The sequence below is a fragment of the Echeneis naucrates genome, chromosome 18 (assembly GCF_900963305.1).
Source record: "Echeneis naucrates chromosome 18, fEcheNa1.1, whole genome shotgun sequence".
In the NCBI taxonomy this organism is placed as follows: Eukaryota; Metazoa; Chordata; class Actinopteri; order Carangiformes; family Echeneidae; genus Echeneis; species Echeneis naucrates.
This window is the reverse complement of record NC_042528.1, coordinates 10,260,553-10,283,811: the sequence shown is the minus strand read 5'-3', so window position 1 is coordinate 10,283,811 and position 23,259 is coordinate 10,260,553. Positions and strand designations below refer to the sequence as shown.

General features: G+C 39.5%; 1 protein-coding gene across 3 annotated transcripts; it reads right to left on the bottom strand.

Annotated features, from left to right (window-relative positions):
• Nucleotides 1-1,590: 1,590 nt before the first annotated feature.
• Nucleotides 1,591-21,862, bottom strand: tmem102 (transmembrane protein 102). Of its 3 annotated transcripts, none has more exons than XM_029526808.1 (6): nucleotides 21,520-21,862; nucleotides 19,656-19,867; nucleotides 7,194-7,532; nucleotides 4,721-4,923; nucleotides 4,381-4,593; nucleotides 1,591-4,119 (listed from the first exon to the last, which is right to left on the bottom strand). In XM_029526808.1, the coding sequence occupies exons 2-6, from the start codon at nucleotides 19,855-19,857 to the stop codon at nucleotides 3,520-3,522; spliced, it is 1,557 nt and encodes a 518-aa protein (XP_029382668.1). In that variant the 5' UTR covers nucleotides 19,858-19,867; nucleotides 21,520-21,862; the 3' UTR covers nucleotides 1,591-3,519. The 3 variants fall into 3 exon arrangements, with proteins under 3 accessions (XP_029382668.1, XP_029382669.1, XP_029382667.1); XM_029526809.1 differs by having other exon boundaries at nucleotides 21,584-21,862; XM_029526807.1 differs by lacking the exon at nucleotides 21,520-21,862 and adding an exon at nucleotides 21,404-21,495.
• Between the last annotated feature and the right edge of the window lie 1,397 nt (nucleotides 21,863-23,259).

Below are 23,259 nucleotides of genomic sequence, written 5' to 3'. Positions count from 1 at the left end.
CGCACACACATACCAGCAGCGGCAGCACTAACAATAATAATAACAATAATAACAATTCAGCAGTACAAGCATGAAATTTGACTCAAAGCTCTGACAGTGAAACACAAGACTCAAAGGTCCATTCACCATCAACCTCTACCACCTTTGTATTAATGTAAACTACACTGATCATGTGCTTGTTGTGTACTGTGCTCTGCCAATGTAAGAACAGAGGAAACAGCATTTTACTGCTCGGTAAACTCCACTTTAACACAAGTTTACCCATCATTTTGTTTGCTGACAGTGTTTAAACGTCTCCATTCATGAAGATAAAACAAACAAAACTGATATAAATGGAAGATAGAAAATTACTATTTGTGTGGTTTTACTTGTTGCCAATCCATTTGCTTTCTGTTTAGCTCATAATCAAATCAGCTGAGTGGAGCACTAGAGTAATGTGTTTGCTAAGTGTAAACATAAGGCTGGAGTAGTACCAACGTTTAGTAGCTTCCTTCAGCTCTGGACCTTCAGTACTCGCTTAGAGAGAACTGCCAACTCTCTGGAGAGAAATGCAGATGGAAGGAGAAGGAAATGAAAGAGCTGGGAGATGGGGAGAAAATGAGAGAAAGGCTGAAACCAGCAGAGGAAGGGGTGGGGGGCGGCAGAGAGAAATGGCAACAGTTCCAAAGACAGGCAGTTGTCCAGCCCCCAAAAGGCCCATCCACCCACTTCAAATCTCTTGAATAGGACCAGAGAAGGGCCAAGACTATCCACAGAGGCTCCATACCTCTGTGGATAGTCTCTGTCTGCTGACAGACAACAGGACCCAGTGACTGACTAACACCCGCTGAGGGGATAATTCAATGGACAGCATCTGGGTGTCTGTCTGTGTCCTGGTGCACAATTCTTCCTTTAGTGAGTACACAAAAACACAGGCACACATGCACTCACTCACAAATGGGCGTGCACACACACACAGCTCATTAAAAAAGACCAACCAAGCAGAGGAGACAGGGGACAATTATCAGAATCAGTCGAGTCAGAACCAGCCACCAAGTAAATCAAATGAGACACACAAAATGAACTTTCCTCAATCAAAACTTAATGGACACACTCACATACACAGCATGTGCAACCAGATGTTAGACATCTTGGATCCTCTGTGGGACATTTTAAGGTAGAGTACTTTGCCTTGGTTGTGAGTAAACAGACAAAAAAAAAAAAAAAAAGCCCCCACTCATCAGCTATTGTATACTACTACTTAATACCTTTTACTCAGTCCAAACTTTTCAATGTTTGAAATTTTATATTTTAAATCCACCAGAACACAAACTGCTCAGGTATAAAAACAAAACATAAACTTTAAGTTTAAATGATTTCTAAGATGCTGTAATGAATTTTACATCAGCAGTCCTCTTCTTTTAAAATGGTTTAGTACATTTACCTCCCCATGCCTTTCAGTCTTATCTAGAGTCTAAGGCGCAGTCTTGAGAGGAAGTTGCAAATAAAAATGCATCTGTATCCGTTTATGAGGTATGTGGTACTAAAAGCTTGAAAATGTAGTGATAAAACTGCAACTAATGATATTTAATAGTCAGAAAACTGTGAAAATGCCAATAATTGCTTGTTTAATGGATATTTATGAAATTACTATGTTTGACAAGAAAAGGTATCACATAATCATACACCGTGTCCCAAATGATTATGCAAATTGGATTTAAGTGTCATAAACAACTTTTTTGTTTTTCAATTAAACTCGTTGATGGTGGTGTGTCTCAGGGCTCTTTGGATTACTGAAATAAATCTCAGAAACCTGTGATAATTAGTTTGCCAGGTGAGCCCAATTAAAGGAAAACAACTTAAAACTGACTTCCACATTATTAAGCAGGCCACATGCTTTGAGCAATATGGGGAAAAAAAAAAAAAAAGATCTCTGCTGACAAAAAGCATCATATAGTGCAATGTCTTGTGTGATCATTGTACTGTGAAGAGATTTGTGGCTGATTCACAGCACAGACGGGTTTGTGCATGTAGAGTCAATAATGAGGAAGGTTCTTGCCAGAAAAATAGATTGGATCAAGAAAGCAGTTGCAAAAAATGCCATCACAAAGTATGAATTTTCAACTAAAAATGTTTAAATTATTAAATATCTAGGTTGCCAAACTGTTATTTGATTCATTGATAAGCTGTGGTAGTTACATAGAGCTAGTTGGTGAACAACTGTGGCTCATAGGAAACTGTAGCATTAGGCAGTCACCTGGGGCAATTTACTCACTTAAGTTTAGAAAGTTCATTAAGTATTATCAAGACATAAATTTCCTTCAATCAACTCTAGGCTACCTTTTGTAGAGCAAGTGGTCAAAGGTGGTTTTTTTGGAACATAGGCCATAATCTATATATCTTTATCGTGTCCTGGCCAAGTTCACCAAAACTGAACATGATGTGATCGATTTCAGCATATCTAAATATCTGCATAGTGCTCAAATCCACCTATCCCCCGAGTTCCAATGGAACAAGCTAATTTTGCCAATAAATTGGTTTCATGTAGCTGTGACTGGGCCTTTGGACTGCTGATTAACATTTTGGCCACAATTCAGTAGATTCATCAAAAGGAGATGCTTGGAGATGTGTAAGATGTGTGTTTCTGTTTGCAAACCTCCTTGAAAATAGCTCTTTGGTACATTCAGATACCCAATGAAATGCAATTGGAAATGATATAGTTCAAGACCTTAAAATGGAATCATACAAATAATCAGTATGTATATTGAATACCTGAGAAGGACTAAAAATATGAAAAAAAATGTCTTACATTGAGGCTCAGAGGTAAAAAAAAAAACAAACAAAAAAAAAACAGCACTAAACTGTAGTTGAAAGAGAGAAGAGACTGTTCAAAGACTCGACGGTTCTCCTCACAGCATTACATTCAGTTACATCAGCCACACCTTGTTATTCCCTTTCTAATTCAGCCATCGCCCACCCTGATCTAAAATAAAAAGGGGAGAAATGCAGGAATCAAGGCGCTTTTCACCCTCCATCTTTAGAAGTGTTAAGTAATATGTGAAATGTACACATACACACGCGCACACACACACAGTGAGCATACTTTCTCTGTCGATCTCGGTTGGACTTAGCAGAAATGACTAAAGATGGCTCTTGTCTTTGTAGCACCAGCTGATAAGTCTCGTTAAGGCCAGCTCGTTAGGAGAGGGCCGTCTCCGTGGCAACAGCTTGGTGACATCACGTCTGTTGTGCGATGTCCACTAAACCGGACATCATTTGACAGTAGTAGGACATGTGTGTTTTTTGGTTAGAGAGTCAGTCGAGCAGCATGGCTTTGTTCAGCCTCAGGGTGGTGATGAGGAGGAGTGTGCTCAGTTTCAGACCAGATGTGCTCTGAAGAAAAACACCTGGCTGATATCCAATCTCTGTCCCCTCTGATGTCACATCAGAGGGGACATCTCAGAGCCTTTTCAGAATGTGTTTGTAAGCTAAACACACACACACACACCTTTCCCACATCTTCACTTCAGCACTCCTGCTTCAGTAGAACTTGTCATCAATGCGGAAGTGCGGCCTGGTGACATCATCAGGGTTCAGGAAGACAGATATGGATTTCCCAGGGTTCTCTGTGACCAGCTGCTGTAGTCGCTGCGCCAGCTTGTCCTCCGAAGGTGATATGATGCCATTGGCTGGGTGATGCCCGGGAGAGCCATGGCCGTTGGTGCTAGCTGTTAGCTCTTTCTTTAGCTGGCCTGCCTGCTGGGCTTGGTCCAGAGCTGCTCGGAGGTGCTCACTGGGATCTGAGCGTACGTGAGCAAGCTTCCTGGCGACCAGCAGTGCTTGGCTGTCAGTGAGGTGTTCCAACATGTTGCACTGGGGCAGAAAGTAGTTTGGGCAGTTTTTGCCCAAAATGCAATGAGCAAGATCATCAAGGAGACCAAGAAGAAGGCGACCAGGGGTGTCCGCGTCAGGGCAGGACAGGTAGGCACCAGGAAGTCGGTCGCAGGCCCAGAAAAGAAGGGTGCGCAGGTGATAGAGGCTGAGACCTGTGCGAGGACGAGCCAGGATACGAGACAGGACTGCCTTGGCTGCTTGGAAAGCCTGGGCCATGGGGAAGGGGATGCACTTTTTCAGCTGAACCTGATAATAGAAAGATTTGAGCAACCAGTTAGGTAAAGGTATGATTAAAAGACATTGGGATTGACCAAAAGGGGGGGGGGGGGGGGGGGGGGGGGGGAGAGAAAGAAAAAAAAAAAAAAAAAAAAAAAAAAAAAGGAGATGGAAGGGGAGGAAAATTGCTGAATTAAACAGTTGGAAGAAATTCTCTTGGTGCTTTAAATCTATTTCAAGGTGGCATCAGACATGAAACAACAAAATAGGTGACATTCAGAACCCCTTCACCTCACTGCGGGAGAATGCCAGCCTCCACTCTCTGTCGGGCCGGCCACCCAGCGGTGAGCAGCAGGGCAGCAGATAGAAGCCAGATATGGCCTCTTCCTCTGTGATTTTACCATCCCAAAAGTGGTTGGCAGTCAGCCAGCCCTGGGCCACAGCAGGCCAACCACGGAACGAAACCACAGGCAGCAGGTCATAAAGCACCCGGCTAGAGCCTGCCTACAGAGAGGACAAGGTGTGCAACTGTTGGAATATCACTAAATATGTCCTGAATTTCAACTATAAACATTGTTACACGTTGATTTCTAAAAATGTACAAAAGGAGCAAGTGCTGCCTAATCTGTACCTGGAGGATGATGGTGGTGAGGGGTCCATTCCTCTCCAGCCGGTCCGGAGTGGGGATGCCTCTCTGGGGGCTACGCCTCAGCTCCTCGACTGCCTCACTTACCACCCCCCAGAACCAGTCCGTCACAAGGGTGGGAGAGAAGTAGCATCCATCCAAAGACTGAGGAGAACCCAGTGAGGGGATGGAGCCTTTACCTGAACCAGCTGACAGCAGGCAATAACAGCTTTTAAACTGTGCACTTTAAAGTAGCAGTCTCATCAGTCCCAAGAAAATAAATACAAAAAAAAAAATGTATTACCATCAAGCTCAAGGTTTTTGAAGTCCTGCAATAAATAAATTACATTGGTTTTCCGTTCTTTACCCTAGTTTGTTATCAGAGTTTAGATTTAAAGCGAGTCAGACAGTTCTCCCTACCTCCCAGTTTAAGTTTTAGTTATTGGTATTTGATAAAAAATGCTTTAACTGGTAGCATGTCCTAGAGCCTGTATAAGAAAAACTGTAGGAGCTCATTGCAGTTAAATTAGATGAAATCATGATGGCCCAGATTCATTTACATTGTATACTCAGTTTTTTGTTTGCAACAATCAATTGAGGTACAACAGTAGTAATAGTAGTAGTAGTACTAATAGTAATACTAGTGTCTACTATGAAGAGTAAGGTTAATAGTAGTTTTTTGGGGGGTTTTGAACAATGGAGCAGCCACATTAGGATTGTCTGACGCTAAAGCAGCTGCTTGGCCACCTTATGAATTGCGGAATTACAGCTGCCAACTAATGTGTGGATTTGTACTTGTACATTTTAAACTTGAATTTATGACCACCATTTAGATACAATAGAGCTGAAACAAATGAATAACCATTTTATCACCAATTTATCATGAAAGTAGTTTATTAAGCAAAAATGAAAAGGCAATGTGGTTGGGTTATGGACTGGTGAAGATCTTGCTGTAAAAAAAATAATGCAAATAGTAATCCAAAAAAAAAAAAGGAATACACATTATGAAGAATAATGTATTGGGACTCGATAAACTAAATTTAAAGAGAAAAACAGTTTTGTGCATATATAGGCCACACTTTTTTATAAGCTGCAGGTGTTGGAAATATGGGAGGAAATGGCATATGGCAGGAAATATGTTCAAAGAGTTCGCCTTTTCACCAGATCGATCAACTTTAACTTGAAAGCTGCATCATATGCATTGCTTCATGTGCTTTCAATGATAAGCTTGTGTGCATGAAGCGCAAAAGAAATGACTGATCTGAAGAATTTAGTGTGGGTATGTTTAATTTAATTGAAACTATTTCATTGGTCCACTGTGACCTGTTCGTTAATTCCATTGGTCTGATGTGACGCTAAATGAATAGGCGGCATGAAGCTCGTTTTATATATATATATATATAAAATATTACAAAAAAAAAAAAAAAAATCAATAAATTAGCTGTATAGTTCTTTTAGCCGCAGGGTTCAAAGCAGAAAGTTCAAAGTAGCGTCTTATAATCCAGAAATTACAGTACAGTCACAAAAGCTCTGCCCTTGATTTAACCTTTTGGGGCTATTTTGGAGTGATAAGTGTATCACAGGAATAAACCCGACCTTCCTGCCACCACAAACACACTGACAGTATAATGATCCTGAGGGAAATGTTTTGATACTACCAGAAAATGTAGGAAATTTTCTGAATTTGATGAAAATTAAAGACATTCATATCAATAAATGTCATTACTTTTTCTAATCTCAGATGGTTCGTATTCGTGCCAGCACAGCTGGTTTATGTGGCAGTGCAATCTCAAACTGCCGTGTAATCTTGAACTTTGGATTGTGAAGTTACACTCATAAATGTTTCAGTGTTTATTTCTTGGGGAGGTTTTTCTCGTTTCACCTGTCTGAAGAGTTATAGGAACGGGACCTTTGCTGCTGCTCACTCGGCAAAATTGCTTCACAACATCATGCATTATATTATCTGAGTGAAACATGGAAGAAAATTCAATCAGCTTCACATCCATCCACACTGCACTGCTGCAACACCTTTACAGTTGTCTATAGTTGTCCCCAACCACGGACCACAGACCAGTACCAGTCCGTGGTTCATTCGGTTCCGGGCTATACAAAAATACTGAATAAAACATTTTTTATTTATTATCAGTCTGATGATGTTTTCTTTTGAAAAAATTACCAGATTCATCTGCTTTATCAGCACTTTGGTGAGTTGTATTTTTATACACTTTGTTTTTATTTGTTTCTATGGTGATCTGTGAAAATATTGTTTGATATGAAAAAAAACAAAACACTGATATAGTCCACACCTTTCCTTTCCTTGCTTGCTTATCTAGTTATATTTGCATTCTTCATTCTTGCGCCTCCAGCCTTCGACAATTCAGTTTGACCACTAAAAGTCACCTTTTCTCTCATCATCAAACACCAATTTCTTCTTCACTCCCTCTGTCCTAGCAGTAACTTGCTTACTTTATCTACTTACCCATTTCTCCTTCTACCTCTTCGTCTTCTTCCAGGGGAAGTCCATTCTCTTCTTGGCAGCAAATGCTCCAGCGAGAAAGGATGTTGGAGTCACAGAGTCGGAGGCTGAGCCATGAGTGGCAGGGTGGGGAGTGTCTCATATCAAGGGTGACTGGCTGGTTGCGGTCATGGAGCTTCAGGGCAGGAACCAGCAGAGTGAAGTCCAGGTCAAAATCTGCACCTTTTGCGTAGTCTCCCAGGTCTTCAGGGTTGAGGTCCAAAACGCCCTCCCGAGCGCCACCTGAGAGTAGCAGGTACTCATTGGCCACCGGGAGGCGCTGGTCCACTTTTTGCACTAAACCTAAAACAAGGGGGATGGGGGAGAGGGAAATCATTTGCATTCAGCAAAAAATATAGTTATCCTCATTATTGTGCAGAAATACATTTCCACCAGAAGAACTGAAAAATTAAGTTTCTTAGAAATGTTTTTTGTTCCAGCTAAAAGACATTCAGATAAACAGGTAATCTTATTTCAGTGGATCGCCTGCATGTGTGCTCAACCATGCCTTTATTCAGGCCTCTGGGCACTCTGCAATCTCTATAGTAGAATGCAACTAGACAAAGATTGACAGAAAGACTCCCTCTTTATATAATTGGCAAGTTCTGGAGACAAGAATATCACTTACAGGAAGTCTGATTACCCCAAAAATATAAGCAATCGGTCCATCATCTTATTATTTTCTTATCATGTATTAGACATGGAAAGACCATAATTTTCCCAAGTGCTGAAAAGCACTAGCTGTCCTCTTGACACAATTTATATGTGAGAAACTTGCTTTCAAATCCCTTTATGGCTACTAACTGTGTTGTAAACATCCCAGGCTGTGGGTCCACAGGAGCTGCAGCACTGGAGTCAAGTAAATTATTTTTTGCTCGTTTAAAAGAGCAACTTAGAAATGCTATATCCTGAAGCCAAGGCTGTGTAGATTCAGCACAAGCTGCAATAGCTACTGTAGGTCAAAGGTAAAATGCTTTACCACATCATAACTATTGTGGTGGAGGGGGAGGATTGTGAGACTCTGAGTTTGAGGGTTTCTCCGATCCAGGGCATTGAAGTGGCCGCAAAGTCTGAAGTGGCATCAGACTGAGCCGGTAGGCGATAGGCAGGGGTTCGAAGCTCCTAACATGATTCCTCTCATCCAATTACATGGGCACAAACTTTACTAGCAGGATGCCATGTGATGTTTTCATGTAGAGTCATGTGTAAGGATGTGTCAAAAATAAAAAGCCACAGATGTAAAAAAAAAAAAAAAAGCAGAAATGAAAATGTATTCATGCAGCTTCCACTTTTGGAAACTTCAAGTGATAAAAACTAGCTGGCCAGGTTTTCCTGTCTAAACAAGGGGCAACTCTCCTTGCGACTACCACATCATTTACTGCTTCAAATCAAATTATAGAGCAGTCTGATGGAATATAGAAACATAGGTGGGAAATAGGAGGGAAAACATCAAGAGAATGAAAATGAAGAAGCAACTAAAGTGGGAGAAATAGTCAAGAGGGCTGACGAGGATCTCTGTGGTGCTTGCCTTTGAAAAAGGAGAAAAGTGAAAGTGTCTCATTTCACGCTACCATAGGGGGAAGCAGTCAAAGAGAAGAAGAGAAATAAAAAGTATGTGACAGAGGATCTTTGGATCTTTCCATTTCTCAGCAGAATCAACTCATCTCCCTCTATAAGCTCTATTCATCTCTTGACTAGAGTACCGAAGCTCTGTCATAAGCAGAGAGTTCCCACTGCACTTTATCTAGACTGCTGCAGGTCCTCAGAATCATCAGCCTGGAAGCATTCATCATCAAGTATTCAGGAAATTTTTCACTTTATCAAAGTGTTGCTACTTTCAAGCAACTGTACTGTTAACTTCAGTACAAATGAAGAAATGATAATATTCTATACTGGAACATTAAACAAAGGCAACAATTGAATCATACTTATACGGAAATACTTACCTATCAAGAAAATAAAATAAATGAGTTAATTCAAAGGAGCTGGATTGTGTTATATTTGGATAGAGAGCATAGTTAATAGTTTCCCCTTGTTTTCAGTCTTTAGGCTAAAATTGAGTTTCACATTTACTGCACAGACGTGTGTGAGGTGAATAACATGTTTAAAAAAAAAAGGAGGAAAAAAAGCAAGTTTTCTTGCACAGGTGTTATATTCTGCACTGTGACTAATTATTATTATTATTATTATTATTGATTTTGTTACAATCTTTGTTGTTAACAACAACAAAAACAACTATATTTTTTGGGGTGCTGTGCATTAACAATTCCCAAAAGAGCATTCCTGCAGGTGTAATGCATCATCACGAATGCATCATTAGCAGGCGACAAATAACTTCTCGAAAACTTGAATCTTTCATCAATAACAAATTTTTTGTCTCTGAAATTTTCTTTATATACTTACTTAATCAGCATTCAAAATCCAACGCTACATAAATGATTGATAAATAGAGGCAGCTCTGCTGTGCCTTGACTAGTTGCAATAAGTGCATAATTTTTGACTCATCTCTCCTTTCTGTCTGAGGTGAGTGTTTGTGCATGCAATGTGCAGAACAAATTATGACTGATCCAACATCAGAACTTGAAATCTGTTGGACCAGAGAGAGGGAGGTAGAGACAAGAGAAAATGCTTGATGGGCAGATCAAAGAGAAGAAGAGAGGGAAAAAGACAGTGTCAGAGCAAGGAGTGGCTCAGACACCCGCCATGGGGCAGGGAGTTTGAAATTGCGACTCCACCGATTTGTTTGGTTTTATCTGCCACTGATAAACTGGGTCAAATAGGCGAGGAGGAGGAAAAGTGCTATGAAAAAGAGAACACAGAGCATCGTATCGCTCCAGCTTCAGTTCGAGAGAAGAGGGCAGAGGGAAAACTGCATCAATTAGCCAGGCTTCTTCACACACTGACTGAAGTTTGAGGTTGTTCCAATGAACACAATCTACTTTTTAATCCAAAGTCTCAAATCAAAACTCACACACTTCTTTACTGGGCATCTGCCAGCGAGCACGCACACATCCATGGATGCACACACGAACACATTCCAACACATATGCCCAATGACACAGCCTGAGAATAGAGCTGGAATGGAGACAGCCTAGGCTGGTTTCACAGCCACGGATTAAACCTAATCCTATAAAAAGTGTCTTTTAATATAGATTTCCATTAGAGGGAAGTTTTTCGTTATGAGCTATTTTCAGACTAGACCCAATTCCTTGTCTGTAAAATGACTGTTGGTTCCTTCATCAGTCTTAAAGTGTGCAAACAGCAAAGTCTTCCTGCATACACAGCTGTGTGGCATCAGCTGTTCCCATTAAAACGGATCAATCCTTCAGTTTTCTCCAACCCGTTCATCATATTTAACAAAGGTTATAACACAGTAAAGAGGGAGTTGCGCTTTCAATTGTACAATTTGTTGGGAAGTTAGCTGTGTACTAAAAAAATAAAAGTAATCTTTGTGCACTGCAATACATAACCATGTGCCACAGTACTATCATAAAACAAACTTTGAAGGTTAAAAATCATCTGTGAGCTGCAGTCATGATGCGGCACAAGTCTTTGAGATGGCCTGCTCCAGGAGTTTAGCTAGCAGAAAAATTCAAGATCTGATTTAACATAAATAAATCATCACAATTTTCCATCAAAAACCCTGAGAAAAAACTGTTACGATGAGCACGTAGCAGGAAAATATGTGCTGTATTTTACTTTAAGGAAACTTAATACTTAACTTAATCACTTTTCAGCACTAGGAATTTTGCAAAAAATTACAATAAGATTCTATATTGAAATAAGTTATATTTCAGAATTTGGTGAATTGTATATTTAAAGTATCCATCAATTCTCTAATGTACAATCATGGTTAAGGTTAGTTAGTTTTGTAGCCCCTCTGCTAATGCATCAGCATTGAGATTGTCTGACTTATATCTTGTTCAACATTGACTTGCCACATTTTATAATGCACATTTTATTTTGACCTGATGAAGGATTTTTGTCATTACATGCCCAAACCTTAAGTTCTTAGCTGAAGAGAACATGTTCAGCAGCTCAGACAGGAGTCAGTCTTTTAAATCACTTTCAAAATCACTCTTAATGTGAAAAACCTTATTGTTTTTCCAATAAAATGTATAACCTGCTCAGACTGTTACAGACAAAATGAGACCTCATTATTATTGTGCGAGTATAACACAGCAAAAGATGCATTAAATGCTTTAAATGCATTTTTAATAATCGTACAGCATGCTTTCCCCTTTACTCCATTCATATGGTCAGCCCCAAATTTCACTCGCTCCCCTACCTAAATAGATCATGTGCAAGTCATTTTCAAAAGCCCATTTCCTTTGATTTTAAAATCAATTCTTACAATACCAGAGCACCATTATGGCATCTTCTTAAGAGTACAACAATTCAATACATCACTGTGATATTCAACACTAATGTAGTGAACAGTATAGTGTAAAATCACATATCAGGCCAGTATTGGCTGTGAAGCCTCTGGTGTTTATTTTGGTGAGTAGAATACATTTACTTCCAAGACACACCTACAATAATACACAAAATCATACTATACATACACATATACTGTATATAGTACACTTATGGCTGCCTACGACATACATGCTTTCAAAATGAAGCTCCATGAACCTGAGAGCTTCCCTGTAGATGAGCAGCAACATCATGGGAAAAAATGTCCTTTGACATCACAGCTGGAGGAGAGTGAGAATATTATACCACACACCTCTGGTTTGAAAGACTCCCAAAATAGTTTTGTAAATCTCTGGAAAATGGGATTCCTCTAAATAAGCTGATGACTTCTATGTGTTGCTTTTGCAGGCTGAGAGAAAGCGAGAAAGAGTCTGAAACTGTGACTGTTCTAAAAACGGTGCTGCGCTTACAACAAGCATGTAGGTAAAGCTGGTAATCACATTCTGCATGCATTTATAGCTAACATTCATTCCCAATTCGACTTGCTCAGCACAACGCTGAATGTGCAAGTAGCCTATAGAATAACTGACCATCGGACAAACATTAGAACTGAAGCTTTAGCACAGTTTATTTCATGGTCCTGTTACAGGAAACAGAGTAAAAATTGGCTGGCATTTACCACTTTACTTCCCATCATTTGGTCTGCAGAGATGAACGCTGCTACTATTATTTTTGTAAGCTCTTGTTTAGTTAGATTCATTTCAAAAACTTTTTCTGCCTTTCCCTACCAAAAGTTTTTCCATTTCCTAACTGGAAGCAATGATTTCATTCTAAAGTCACACTGTGGATGGAAAATAACAAGCAGACACTTTATGCTAAAAGACAGTTGTCTTCTCATTAACCATAAGAAGTGAAGACACAAAGTCAGTTTTTGTTTTTTCTAACAATGTCAAACTAGCTCCTTAAAAACCTCATGTCAAAATTAATTGCTTGGGCAAAACAAAACAATGTAATGGACTATCCCCAAAAAGCAAGATGCATGTTAAAGGGCTTTTAATTAATTTCATCATACTGAAATAAATTTCAATTTTCCAACTGTGCAATTTCATTTTAATGCCTCCATCTGGTCTCTGACTTGTCCAACAGCCCTCAACAAATGTGTTTATAAATGCCCAGTGAGCACATGCTCTCTTAAGTGTTCCCCTACTCAGGCCACTCACACTGTAATGTTTCACAAGTTTTCTACTGGCAACATTCTCAACTGAGCATTAATGACAGTATCTAAAATTCAAATATAGATGCTTTGGACAGATTAATAGGTGAGGAACTCTTGAGTCAGGGCTTAAAAGTTTGACATGATGCTATTTCACAATTGTTACTTACCACTCTCTACCTCTGTGTGAGCCTCCTGTTATTATAGATAATAAAACTGCATTACAGTTACAGAGCACGCCATAACAATAATCTAAAAAGCAGTCTTATCCTAAAAGGAGAAATTCAATCCGCTGCTAATACAGTCTCACGGATGTTATCACCCAGCTCCTCACCTTAAACACTGTTAGCTGGATTAATCTGAGACAACGGAAAGGTGAGCCATTCTGCCTACTCATTGTTTATGATTTCATATGAAGGAAGGAGATTAGCTCAAAATAGGCCTATGAGAAGAAGAGGGATGAAGAAGTCAAAACTTAATCAGGTTGTGAGGGGGCCAGGTGCATGTGTGAGACACAAGCAACAGAGCTGGCAGACATTTTGTGTCTAAGCCACCTGCAGAGAGAGAGGATATAGGGAGCTGTCAGTGTCTCCAAGCTCCTCGCTGCTGTTTTGATACCAGCTACACTGATACCATGTCCCAATAAATGACAGGCAATTATCACTGAAAGAAAAAAAACTGAAAAGTCTCAAAACACTTTTGCTCCCACATTTTACATTTGTGGTTTGCAGGGCAGTCTAGTTTGTCAAAACAAGAGTTGCTGAATCTGACCTTTAATGCTTCCAGTCAGGAGAGGCAAAAGTAGTGAGCATAAAGATCAATTAAATCTCACATCCACTATTTATTAAGCAATAAATACTCATTCGCCCTGGTGCCTTGTCTGCACCATTATAAGAACATAACAAGCAGAGCAGTTACTAAAGTGTACAGGCTGAACAAGTCTATCAAGTAATTCTGTCATATTTATAATCAACTTCATTTAATGTTTTCCCATTTGTTTGTGCCTGTTGTACCTCATCTCAAGTATTTGATTCAGTCATTCTGATCCAACTCAATCAATCCCAATTTCTCTTCCCATAAATAACAATAAATTAACACACTCCCTTAATCCATTAGTTTGCCACAAATGATCAAATAAGGACAAAGTTAAGTCATGTTAGACTGTTATATTAGCTTATCTTCTTTCTTTTCCCCTTTCTTTGTCTTTCATTCTGGCCTCAGCTAGGTTTAGCCACCTTCACTTTATCCATCATTTAAAATTAAAAGCCCTGGTTAATGACATTGCAGTGAAGGTCCGTCAGTGGTATACTCCTCAATCTCACTCAACAACAGATGTCAGGATTGTACCCAAGTATTACATTAAAGCTTAATAAATCATGTCCATTACCACACACAGGTTTTTTTAATATTGCTATTTGAGTGTTTTGTTTTGGAAAAGAGAAGCTCTTTTCATTAAGTATATGCACACAAACACAAAAACTAGAAAGGCACTCAGTAGACCACATAACTCCAAATACAGTTCAATAGTCTTACACATCTGTCTTACCCTTATAACTGAAAATAAAGAAGGAAGTGCTCTGACCAAATAAGTCATAAGATTCCATGGACTACTTCCTCAGGAGTTAGTTAGATGCTTGATTAAATTTAATGCAATTGGTTTCAGTAGTTGTTGTGTAATCCTGCTGACAACCTAACAGATACTAGTGAAACCAAAACCTCTATGAAAAGTGTAATTAATCAAAATAGTAATTATTGAAGAATATGGGGAGTTGAGAAGTAGTTTTTAAAAAAAACTAACAGTTTAAAATGAAAAGGAGAGACCTACATTCCCCAACACCTCACAATTAACTTTTTAAAGCATCACTGAAAAGTGTCAGAAGTGGGTAGTAAACACATGCTTTTTAAAAGTTTTTTTTCCAGCAACTAAAGAAAGCTACAGCCTGCACGCAAGATACTGTTATCAGCTGACAGCTACTACCCAAATGATTCCTCTGTCTTTGGCTTGGGAATACTTAAAGTGTGATTATGAAAGAGCAAAAATCAAAATGCCAGTCCTGGTTATTAAAATGAGCAGGGTGGCAGATAACATGTCATGCAGTGTCAAAACACTTCTCACTTTACATGCCAAATTTCACTGAGTCATATTTAATTAAATACAATGAAAGGAAGATAATGAATGATATGATGTGATGTCTGTGGCTATGTTCAGACAGGAAGCTCTGCTATGTTAAAGTCACAGAGAGTTTCTGGTTAATTTGATACAGAGCTGCCTCTAACAGAGGTTGCCCTGTTTCAAATAATAAGGATTTAATGCATCTAAATGCGAAAAAAAGACACTGGTGAAGAACTATGGCCATCACTTCTAGCAGCCAAGATGGCAATCATCTGCGCTGCTTGAAATTTTGTGTCTGCACTGATGAAAACTGAAGAAAAAGAAAGCCTAATTCAATACTTCACTCCCCTAATGTTGCAATGCCATGAGTCTCGATACCTGCCACATGAAGGCAGACTCTCAAATTCAAACTAGCATTAACAGAATTAATCACCCAGACCAGTAACGTTGGGCATTAATCCAAGCCTCTGCTAAAAAAACTACAGCTCAACTCTGAGCATCAGCACGATGCCCCATAAATAAGGTAGGAAGTCACAGCAGCAGTAACTGCATCCAGCTGAGAATGAGTCACACTGACTTTCACCAGCATTAATGGTCTGGAGTCAAAGACCCGCCAGAAGCTGTGTTGATCCAGCCGGCCGGCAGCAGGCTAAGTGAGCTGCTTTCCCAAAGGGGATGAGTTTGCCACTCTGATAGCTAAAATTTAACCAAGAGGGATTTGTTTTATCCTGAAAATAAAATATGCATAGTATCACATGAAAGCAGCCACAGAAAGGTCAGAAACTTTTGGAGAAGAATTTTAGTGCCAGATCAATGCACCCAATATTGAAGTCTACAGTGCAAGAGAATCTCTGATGCTGTGCTCTGATGATTTGTGGATTTCTTCTCTCTCTCTCTCTTTTTTTAAGTAGTTATATGATTGTGAAGAAACAAAACTAGTAAGTATGTAAATCAGCCCCTGTAGGACATGTATCAATTTCCATATTTTTTCTATGCAATTTATTGCAAAGCAGATAAAGTTCACAAATCTCTGGTTTACTCTTGTTGAATGCATCATGTGTACTGGTGAGCTGTTTAAATGTTCAATGCTTTACCCCATTACTTGTAGTTAATTTTGATAATTACTTATTGTAAAAATAAACCACTTTTCCATGAACAACATAGCTGCATTGTGTTTTTGAGCCACGTATCCAAGCCTCCACTGGGAATAATAAATATGCAGGTCTTAATGTCACTTACACACAATGATAGGCAAACTTGATTTCTACCTATCCTGAGTCTGGAAGACATAAACTCAGGAACTGCTGATCACCCCTCTTGCACTCTCTCTCTCTCTTTCTAAACGCCTAAACTTGTTACTGTTAAAGCTTGAATGTGAATACCATTAAGTGACCCAAGTGTGAGGCATGGTGGAAAATACAGAGGCTGATGAAAGAAACCCAACAGGAAGGTAAGAATTGGAGGTCATCGCAGGACAAATGGAAGCAATGGTGAGGGGGAACATGCTCAGCAGCAGATCAGAGAACTGTTTCCTATCCGTTTTCATAAACATAAAAATTAATAAGCATGTTGTATTGAAACATGAAACTACGCAAAAAACCCACATTGCTTCCCCACGTGTCCGGGATATTGTTGCTAGTTGATGCCATTCAGAATATGACTTAACCAGTGATAATATATTTATAGTGATTATAGGTTATAGGTTATAAGTGATAATAAACCTAACAATAATACCATATCTGGCTAACTGGGTCGGGGTAACTGAGCCATCTCTGATGCAGCTGCAGTCATTTTTTTGTCTCATGTCTTAGCTGGGACACATCAACACACTTTAAACTTAGATCAAAGGTATCAATTTTCACTAACATTAGAGAGAGGATGAACTCCAAACTCAACTCCCCTGCTTCACTGGCAACACGGATTTATTTCTGCCTTCATTGGACTTTTGTTTTTCAAAAAGATACACACAGCAGCCCCTATCATGCTCACTTGAAGGCAAGCTATAGTATTTACTCAAATACAGGGTAAATAAGAGCCTCCTCTTGGATCTGTCAGCATGTGAAAAAATTCACTTGTGTTTGTGTGTGTGTGTGAGCCTAAGAGTTTAATTTCTTTTCTCTTTCCTTCTCCCCAACAGTGAGGAAAGCCCAGTGGGGATCCCTCTCCAGTTCAAACTTTTTAAAAGCCTGGCAAAAAAAAAAAAAAAAAAAAAAGCACAGGCACTCGTGTTAAGCATCCACACACACACACACTCACAAGCACCTGCAGTATTGACAACGCTTCTCAACCAAAGTCACTCCATTATGATATTTGCTTTTCAGTACTTCCTTTCATCCACTGTTGGGCCTTAAGAGGCACAGAGTGGCTAATGCAGCTACCACTGCATACTTAACTTTATATTCCTAGAATCCAACAAAAACCATCTCCCTTTGTTAAAAGCAGTGGAACAGCAGGTGGTAGGGCACAGGGTTGAAAAGACAAGCAAACCACTGGTGAGTATACTGCCAGAAACAGCTGCAACAACTTAAAAAATAAATAAATAAATAAATAAATAAATAAAAATACCCCGAGATTCTCAACAAAGAGAGATTGAGAGCAGACAAACAGGAAAGCTGAGGATGTGCAGCCAAATCATGAAAAATGAGATCTGCACAAAGGGGAGGCAAAACAAAACAAAACAGAAAAAAAGTCTGCTTGTATGAACATGGCGATTCAGGAAAATAGAAAAAACAGGCCTGGGTAACATTTTTACTTGTGATATTTTCCCCTGGGGGGATGCAGCATTTTCTAAGAAGCTGTTTCAGTTTGGTGAGAAAAGACTGAAGCACAGCAAATGCACAAGTTGTCTGTAATCCACTGCAGGAATACTAATTTGACAGGAATAGTAAAACTCTGTGACCAAGGAGACTGAAAAAGAGGACTTGCAAAACTGGAAATAAAAAAAAAAATAATAATAAATCACAGACTCAAGTTGGAGAATAGCTGAAAGAAAAACACGCAAAACTACCAAGGTGCTGACCAAAAATGCAGCATCTTCAGCTTTCCAGTGACAGACTGACAGGGACATGAAAGCGTGGGGATGACAGGACAGCAGGGAGGGGGCAGAGTGCCACCTATTGGACAAAGAATCACACTTCACTTTTTACACTGAACTGACAGAAAACAACAGATTGAGACTGAGTCTGAGCCATCTGCCTCTCTCATTCTCAACAAGTCTGCAGTAGAGCCTAAAGTGAATACATGACTGATATAATGGAGGTGCTTGAGCTCCACTATTCAGAATCAAATGTTTCAAATCGTTAGAGACTGGCTGCCAAAAACAAGAAGCTTCTACTTTTCTACTTAAGACCGAAATAAAAATTGATGTCTGTGTCAGAAGATTCAACTAAACACACTCCTCTCGATACATAATTTTTGCAATTTATTGCAGATTAAGTCTCCTTTTAATCGTGTCTAGCATACATACTGTCTCACAATTGGAGTCATACAATGGGGCTGATGAAGAGAACCATGTCTCAATCTAATTAAATCACTGGTCTGAATGAAAGTTGCTGTTAGTTATCTACATGTCTATAAAAATGTGAGCTCAGATGCCACCAGTTAATTTAAATTAAGCCTACAATATTTTTGTGATAGATGATTAAAATGATGAAGACAGCTTCTTTCAGAGCTGTGTTGTAGTTTTTATTGTTTCTATCGGGTGTTGACCTTTTTATACCAACAGATCTACACGAAAAACCTTCATCTAAACAAAAACCTTTGAACCTTATCAACATTAAACCCTCTGCCTCACTTTGGTATCAGTTTGCACGAGGTACAACTACAGCAAACTTTAAAAACCTGATGATGCACTACGTCTAACTGTGGATATTGAGTCAAGTTCATTACACCCTTGGAACTAGATTTGAACAGAGAGAACTATACTGTAGCTACTAGAAACAGCACGATGACTTTGCCTTACAACTTCTGGTATAAAAATTATTTTAAGCATCATGTTAGTAAAATAAAGTACAACACAGTGCATATTCAAACTGGTCTAGTAGGCAACTGATCAGAATCTGCTTGCACTGGGCAGCCTTTACAGAGGAGTGTGTGTATCTGTGTGAGGGTGAAGCAGGATGTTCCTGCAAAACATTGTTCATTTTGACAAAGCCCTCAGCAAATAAACACATGGGTTTATTTGCATGGTGCCAAAAGATAACAATGGAAGAAAATTATTGCTAGTTTCATCTATTTTAAGATATAATAATATGCACAAGCATAACAAGAAAAAAAAACAAAACAAAAACAAAGCATGAGCTGTGCAGTGGGGCACACTATCTGTCACCATGCAGCCCTGCCTTCACAGCCACCCTTAACTATATTGATAGCTAATTGATAGTAACATTAACTCGAAACAATAAATAATTACTGCACCAGACTTCTACCACATTAAAATCACATGCCATTAAAATGATTATGGGCTTTATTATGAATAGTAACATACTGTTAACTTCCAATATCCAAAGTACAGATATGAAACCATATTAAAACAATCCGCAAGTACAGTAATTTTTATTGTAGATCCTGAATGGCATTTGTTTGAAGTAGAGAGGTTTGAGGGCATACAGAGATACTATGGAATGTACAACTTGATATTTTGGCAGGAACATCTTATTCCAGTGTTATTTGATAAAAGACATACCTAGCATGTTGAAGATAAAGTCCTTAGCCGTGTGGACCTCTAGGGCGGTCTGGTCTCCAAATTCCCCCTGCTCCAGTACAACCAACTCAGACACCTGTGCCGACAGCTGCTCCAGGGTGGCCCCTGACCGGAAGTCCACCTCTGACAGCTTCTTGGCGGGTGCCGGGGATCGTGGTGCCACCGCACTCATTAGGGTCTCCATTTGCACAACCCTGTAGTGTGGAGTTAAGAAAAGAGAAATTGCTTTAGGTTTGTTAGGTGACATGTCTGGACCTATTTTCAAGGCTAACTCGGTCAAAATGGGTCCCCTGGTGGTTGAATTACGCTGTCACAGACCAACTAAAAGGGCCACGTCTCTTCCCTCTACCAAGTTCAGTGCAGTACTTTCAGGGTAAAAGGAAATAAAACTAACAAATAAACAGACCAACACACGGATGTTGATAAAACAAATAAAAAAAACTAGCTCCTTGGCAGAGATAATTACTGAGTTTGAGAGTTTCACTGAACAAAATGTGTTTTCATTTTAACAGTTTGCAGCGTGCGAGTTACAGGCTTTGTTTAGACTGATTTTGTGTTGTTAAGTCTTCTTGTTTTCCATTGCTGTATAGTGAATGCCTTGTTTTCAACAGCCTCAAGTGAATCATAAGACTTTGAGGTGCACTTGTAGAGGCACATCACAGCAAGAAACAACTACTATTCAATTTTAGGTGGCATAAGATGCAATGGCGGTATGGAAACTATTACAAACTTCATGAAAGCACAAACATACATTGATCACTAAAAGTATGTCTGTATTAAAGCACTATTCTATGTTAATGACTCCAAAATGAAATGATCTGTAAAACATAAATATGTTCAGGCATCATTAGAAAAATTACGCATTTAATTATTTATTTGTATAAACTGAAATGTGTAACCATAAAAAGTGATCTACTTAGCAGCGTCGGTTTTTGGATTTCCCGTAATCAGTATTTCTGCTGATGCTTACATATGAATCACTGCAACAACACAGACAAAATATTAATTTATTGTTTTTAACAGTAAAAAAAATAAAAATATAAAAAAAGACTTGAATCTTGCTATGCATTCTTGCATTTCTGAAAGGAATCACTTAGTGGAGTTATACATTTTAAATAATATACATTGTGGGATATTTTCTATACCAGGACAAGTCTTAAAACTCTTCGCTACAAGTGCAAGGGAATCCCATCAGGTGTAAGCGGTACTGCTAAGCAGACAAGTGACATTTTGAATAAGATATTTAAATAGGTGCGTAAAACGGTATCCCTCGAAAGTAGCAAGCCAAAAAGTTGTACTGTAAACAAAGTTCAGTGGAGTGGAAACACAACATGGCCTCTGCCCCACCAAACTAGGTCAATTAGCGAGCGTGCTCCCCTGCTTTTAGCTGCTAGGCTAACAGCGGAGCAAATTAGCCAGCTCGCTTGGTTAACGCTAAATAATGAGATAATTGGTATAATGTATTTTTGTGTCCGGGCTGTAATAAACAGATTCCCGTAACTGTTGTACGACCGCATGAGGAGATCATTTCACTTGCAGTGATAAGGTCGGTGACGTGCCTCGCCCACAGTCGGCTAATTTCTTTTATTAGCTAATCTTAGCAAACTAGCTTTGTCAAATTAGCATGCTAGCTAACTTCACAGGTGGGGACAGTGAAGACAAGTGCAGCAACACACGCTCGCGCACACACTTCAATCTTTACACACACACACGCACGCACGTATACATACCTACATACATACATACGCTCACCCCACTTGCACTCGAGTCTCGTTAGCTCGCGAGTAGCTCATCAAATCATTAGCTACCAGGCTAAAGCCGCTGGACACCAAAAACGGGCACACACCCTTTACACCGTGAAGCGAGGCAGCTTCTTTGCTATCTTCTGCCTTTGCAGTTCGTGTGACTACCGTGTTTGAATCCGCTTTCTTCAGCTGTCATTTCCAACAGGTCCCAGGCACCACCTCCCCCCTGGCACCTCCGTCCCAGAAATCATGGTCCGACTCAGAGGATCCAGGGATTAGTAGTTTGTGTGGCACGCACGCCCCACATGACAGGACTACAAAAGGATTTGCGAGGTCAGCTTTCGGAATAAAAAAAAAAAAAAAGTGCGGCTGTGCCCTCGCCGAGGAGATAAGGCAGAGCCGAGGTTTGGAGTCGGCAGGGCAGGGCGGGTTCACCGCTGCACAGCCCGTGTTTCGGTAGCAGTTTGTAATTCCAGCAGCGGTGGTGTGTTTGCAGCACAGAGGCAGGCTGCTGCAGGAGCAGCTGCACACCGCCGGCCATCCACCGATTTGAGGATTGCTGCACTTTTCCACCTGTAAGGATACCCGTGGGGGAATATTTTGGGGGTGAATTGTGGTAAATGTGTTTAGATCCGAATTGTAACTATTAACAGTTTGGCGTCATGTCTGGGAACTTTAATTCCGCAGCTGGGGGAGAGCAGGTGGTCGCAGTGATTGGAGCTTTTGCATAATTGAAGTGGTGTTAAAGCCATTGTTTGTTGTGCCATATTGCATAGTTCACAACAAAACAGAGAGTTTAATGTTCATGAATAGTGTTTTTCCAGCCTTTATTTTTTTTAACCATTTTTTTTGCTTTCATCTGGCTGGTACAATGCAGTTAATTATTTGCAGTCTACAGATCAGATGTCCAACCGCTATAATCACAAAATTAGACATCTATTCAGTTAAGTACATCCAAAGCATATTGAAACATTCAGAGTTTAAACATAGCCATAAATTACTGCTGGAAGCAGTAATTTGGTTACACTGTATTTGAGTAATTAGAGGTTGAATAACATTTCTCAAAATTATGTTTAACTCAGTTTACACTGACATGATTTAAGTAAATATACAGTTGAGCTGATAGTCATCCACCACACAAATAAATAAATAAAAATCTTGGCAGAGTCTTCTACAAAAATTGACTTAATCTAGTTGATCATTCAACTCTCTATCTGGCAACTTTAAGTTATCACTTTTGTTAAACTTATTGAATTCTGATATGTTTCATTCTCAGGGCCAAATTGAGATAACTCACATGACATCTTCAGAGTATTATGTAAGATCCTAGAAGACTTCAAAGAGGACAAATCATCTTTAATCATGAATGGTAGGAATTGGCTGATATCCATGTGTAAAAATGTGTAACTTTGTGCAGCACTTGGTATTCAATCTACACGCACAAAACTCTTTGATTACATTTCAAGTTCTTCATTTCCTGCATCACTGCTTAACCTGATTTTACTTGATAGGGTCTGGAATAACCTGCCAGATCTCTGTTAGTATGTCACTGGCTCACTACTCTGCCATGCACTGCTATCGCACAGTCAGTGAGGAGATATGTCTATACACTGTGTTATGGTGTGTGATTGATCAGCCAATTCTGTGGTAAAGGAATAACATTTATCAAGATAATGCTGGCTCAAATAGCATTTAATGAGCAAGGGGAGGGAGTGACATCGCCTCTCTTCCAAATGAGAGGTAAAAGAAACCACCCTGGCCTTAAGCAGAAAGCGTAGTGTCTCTTCACTTCACTCATAACTTGCTCTCTCTTTCTCATCTCATTTCACCCACAAAGGGAA

What these genes read in the sequence shown, in the direction of transcription:
- tmem102 (XM_029526807.1), bottom strand. An exon ending in CTTTATCTTCAACATGCTAG is followed by an intron (nt 7,533 to 19,655) that starts GTATGTCTTTTA and finishes CCCTTGTTTTAG; the next exon opens with GTTTAGTGCAAAAAGTGGAC. An exon ending in TCACCACCATCATCCTCCAG is followed by an intron (nt 4,594 to 4,720) that starts GTACAGATTAGG and finishes TCCTCTCTGTAG; the next exon opens with GCAGGCTCTAGCCGGGTGCT.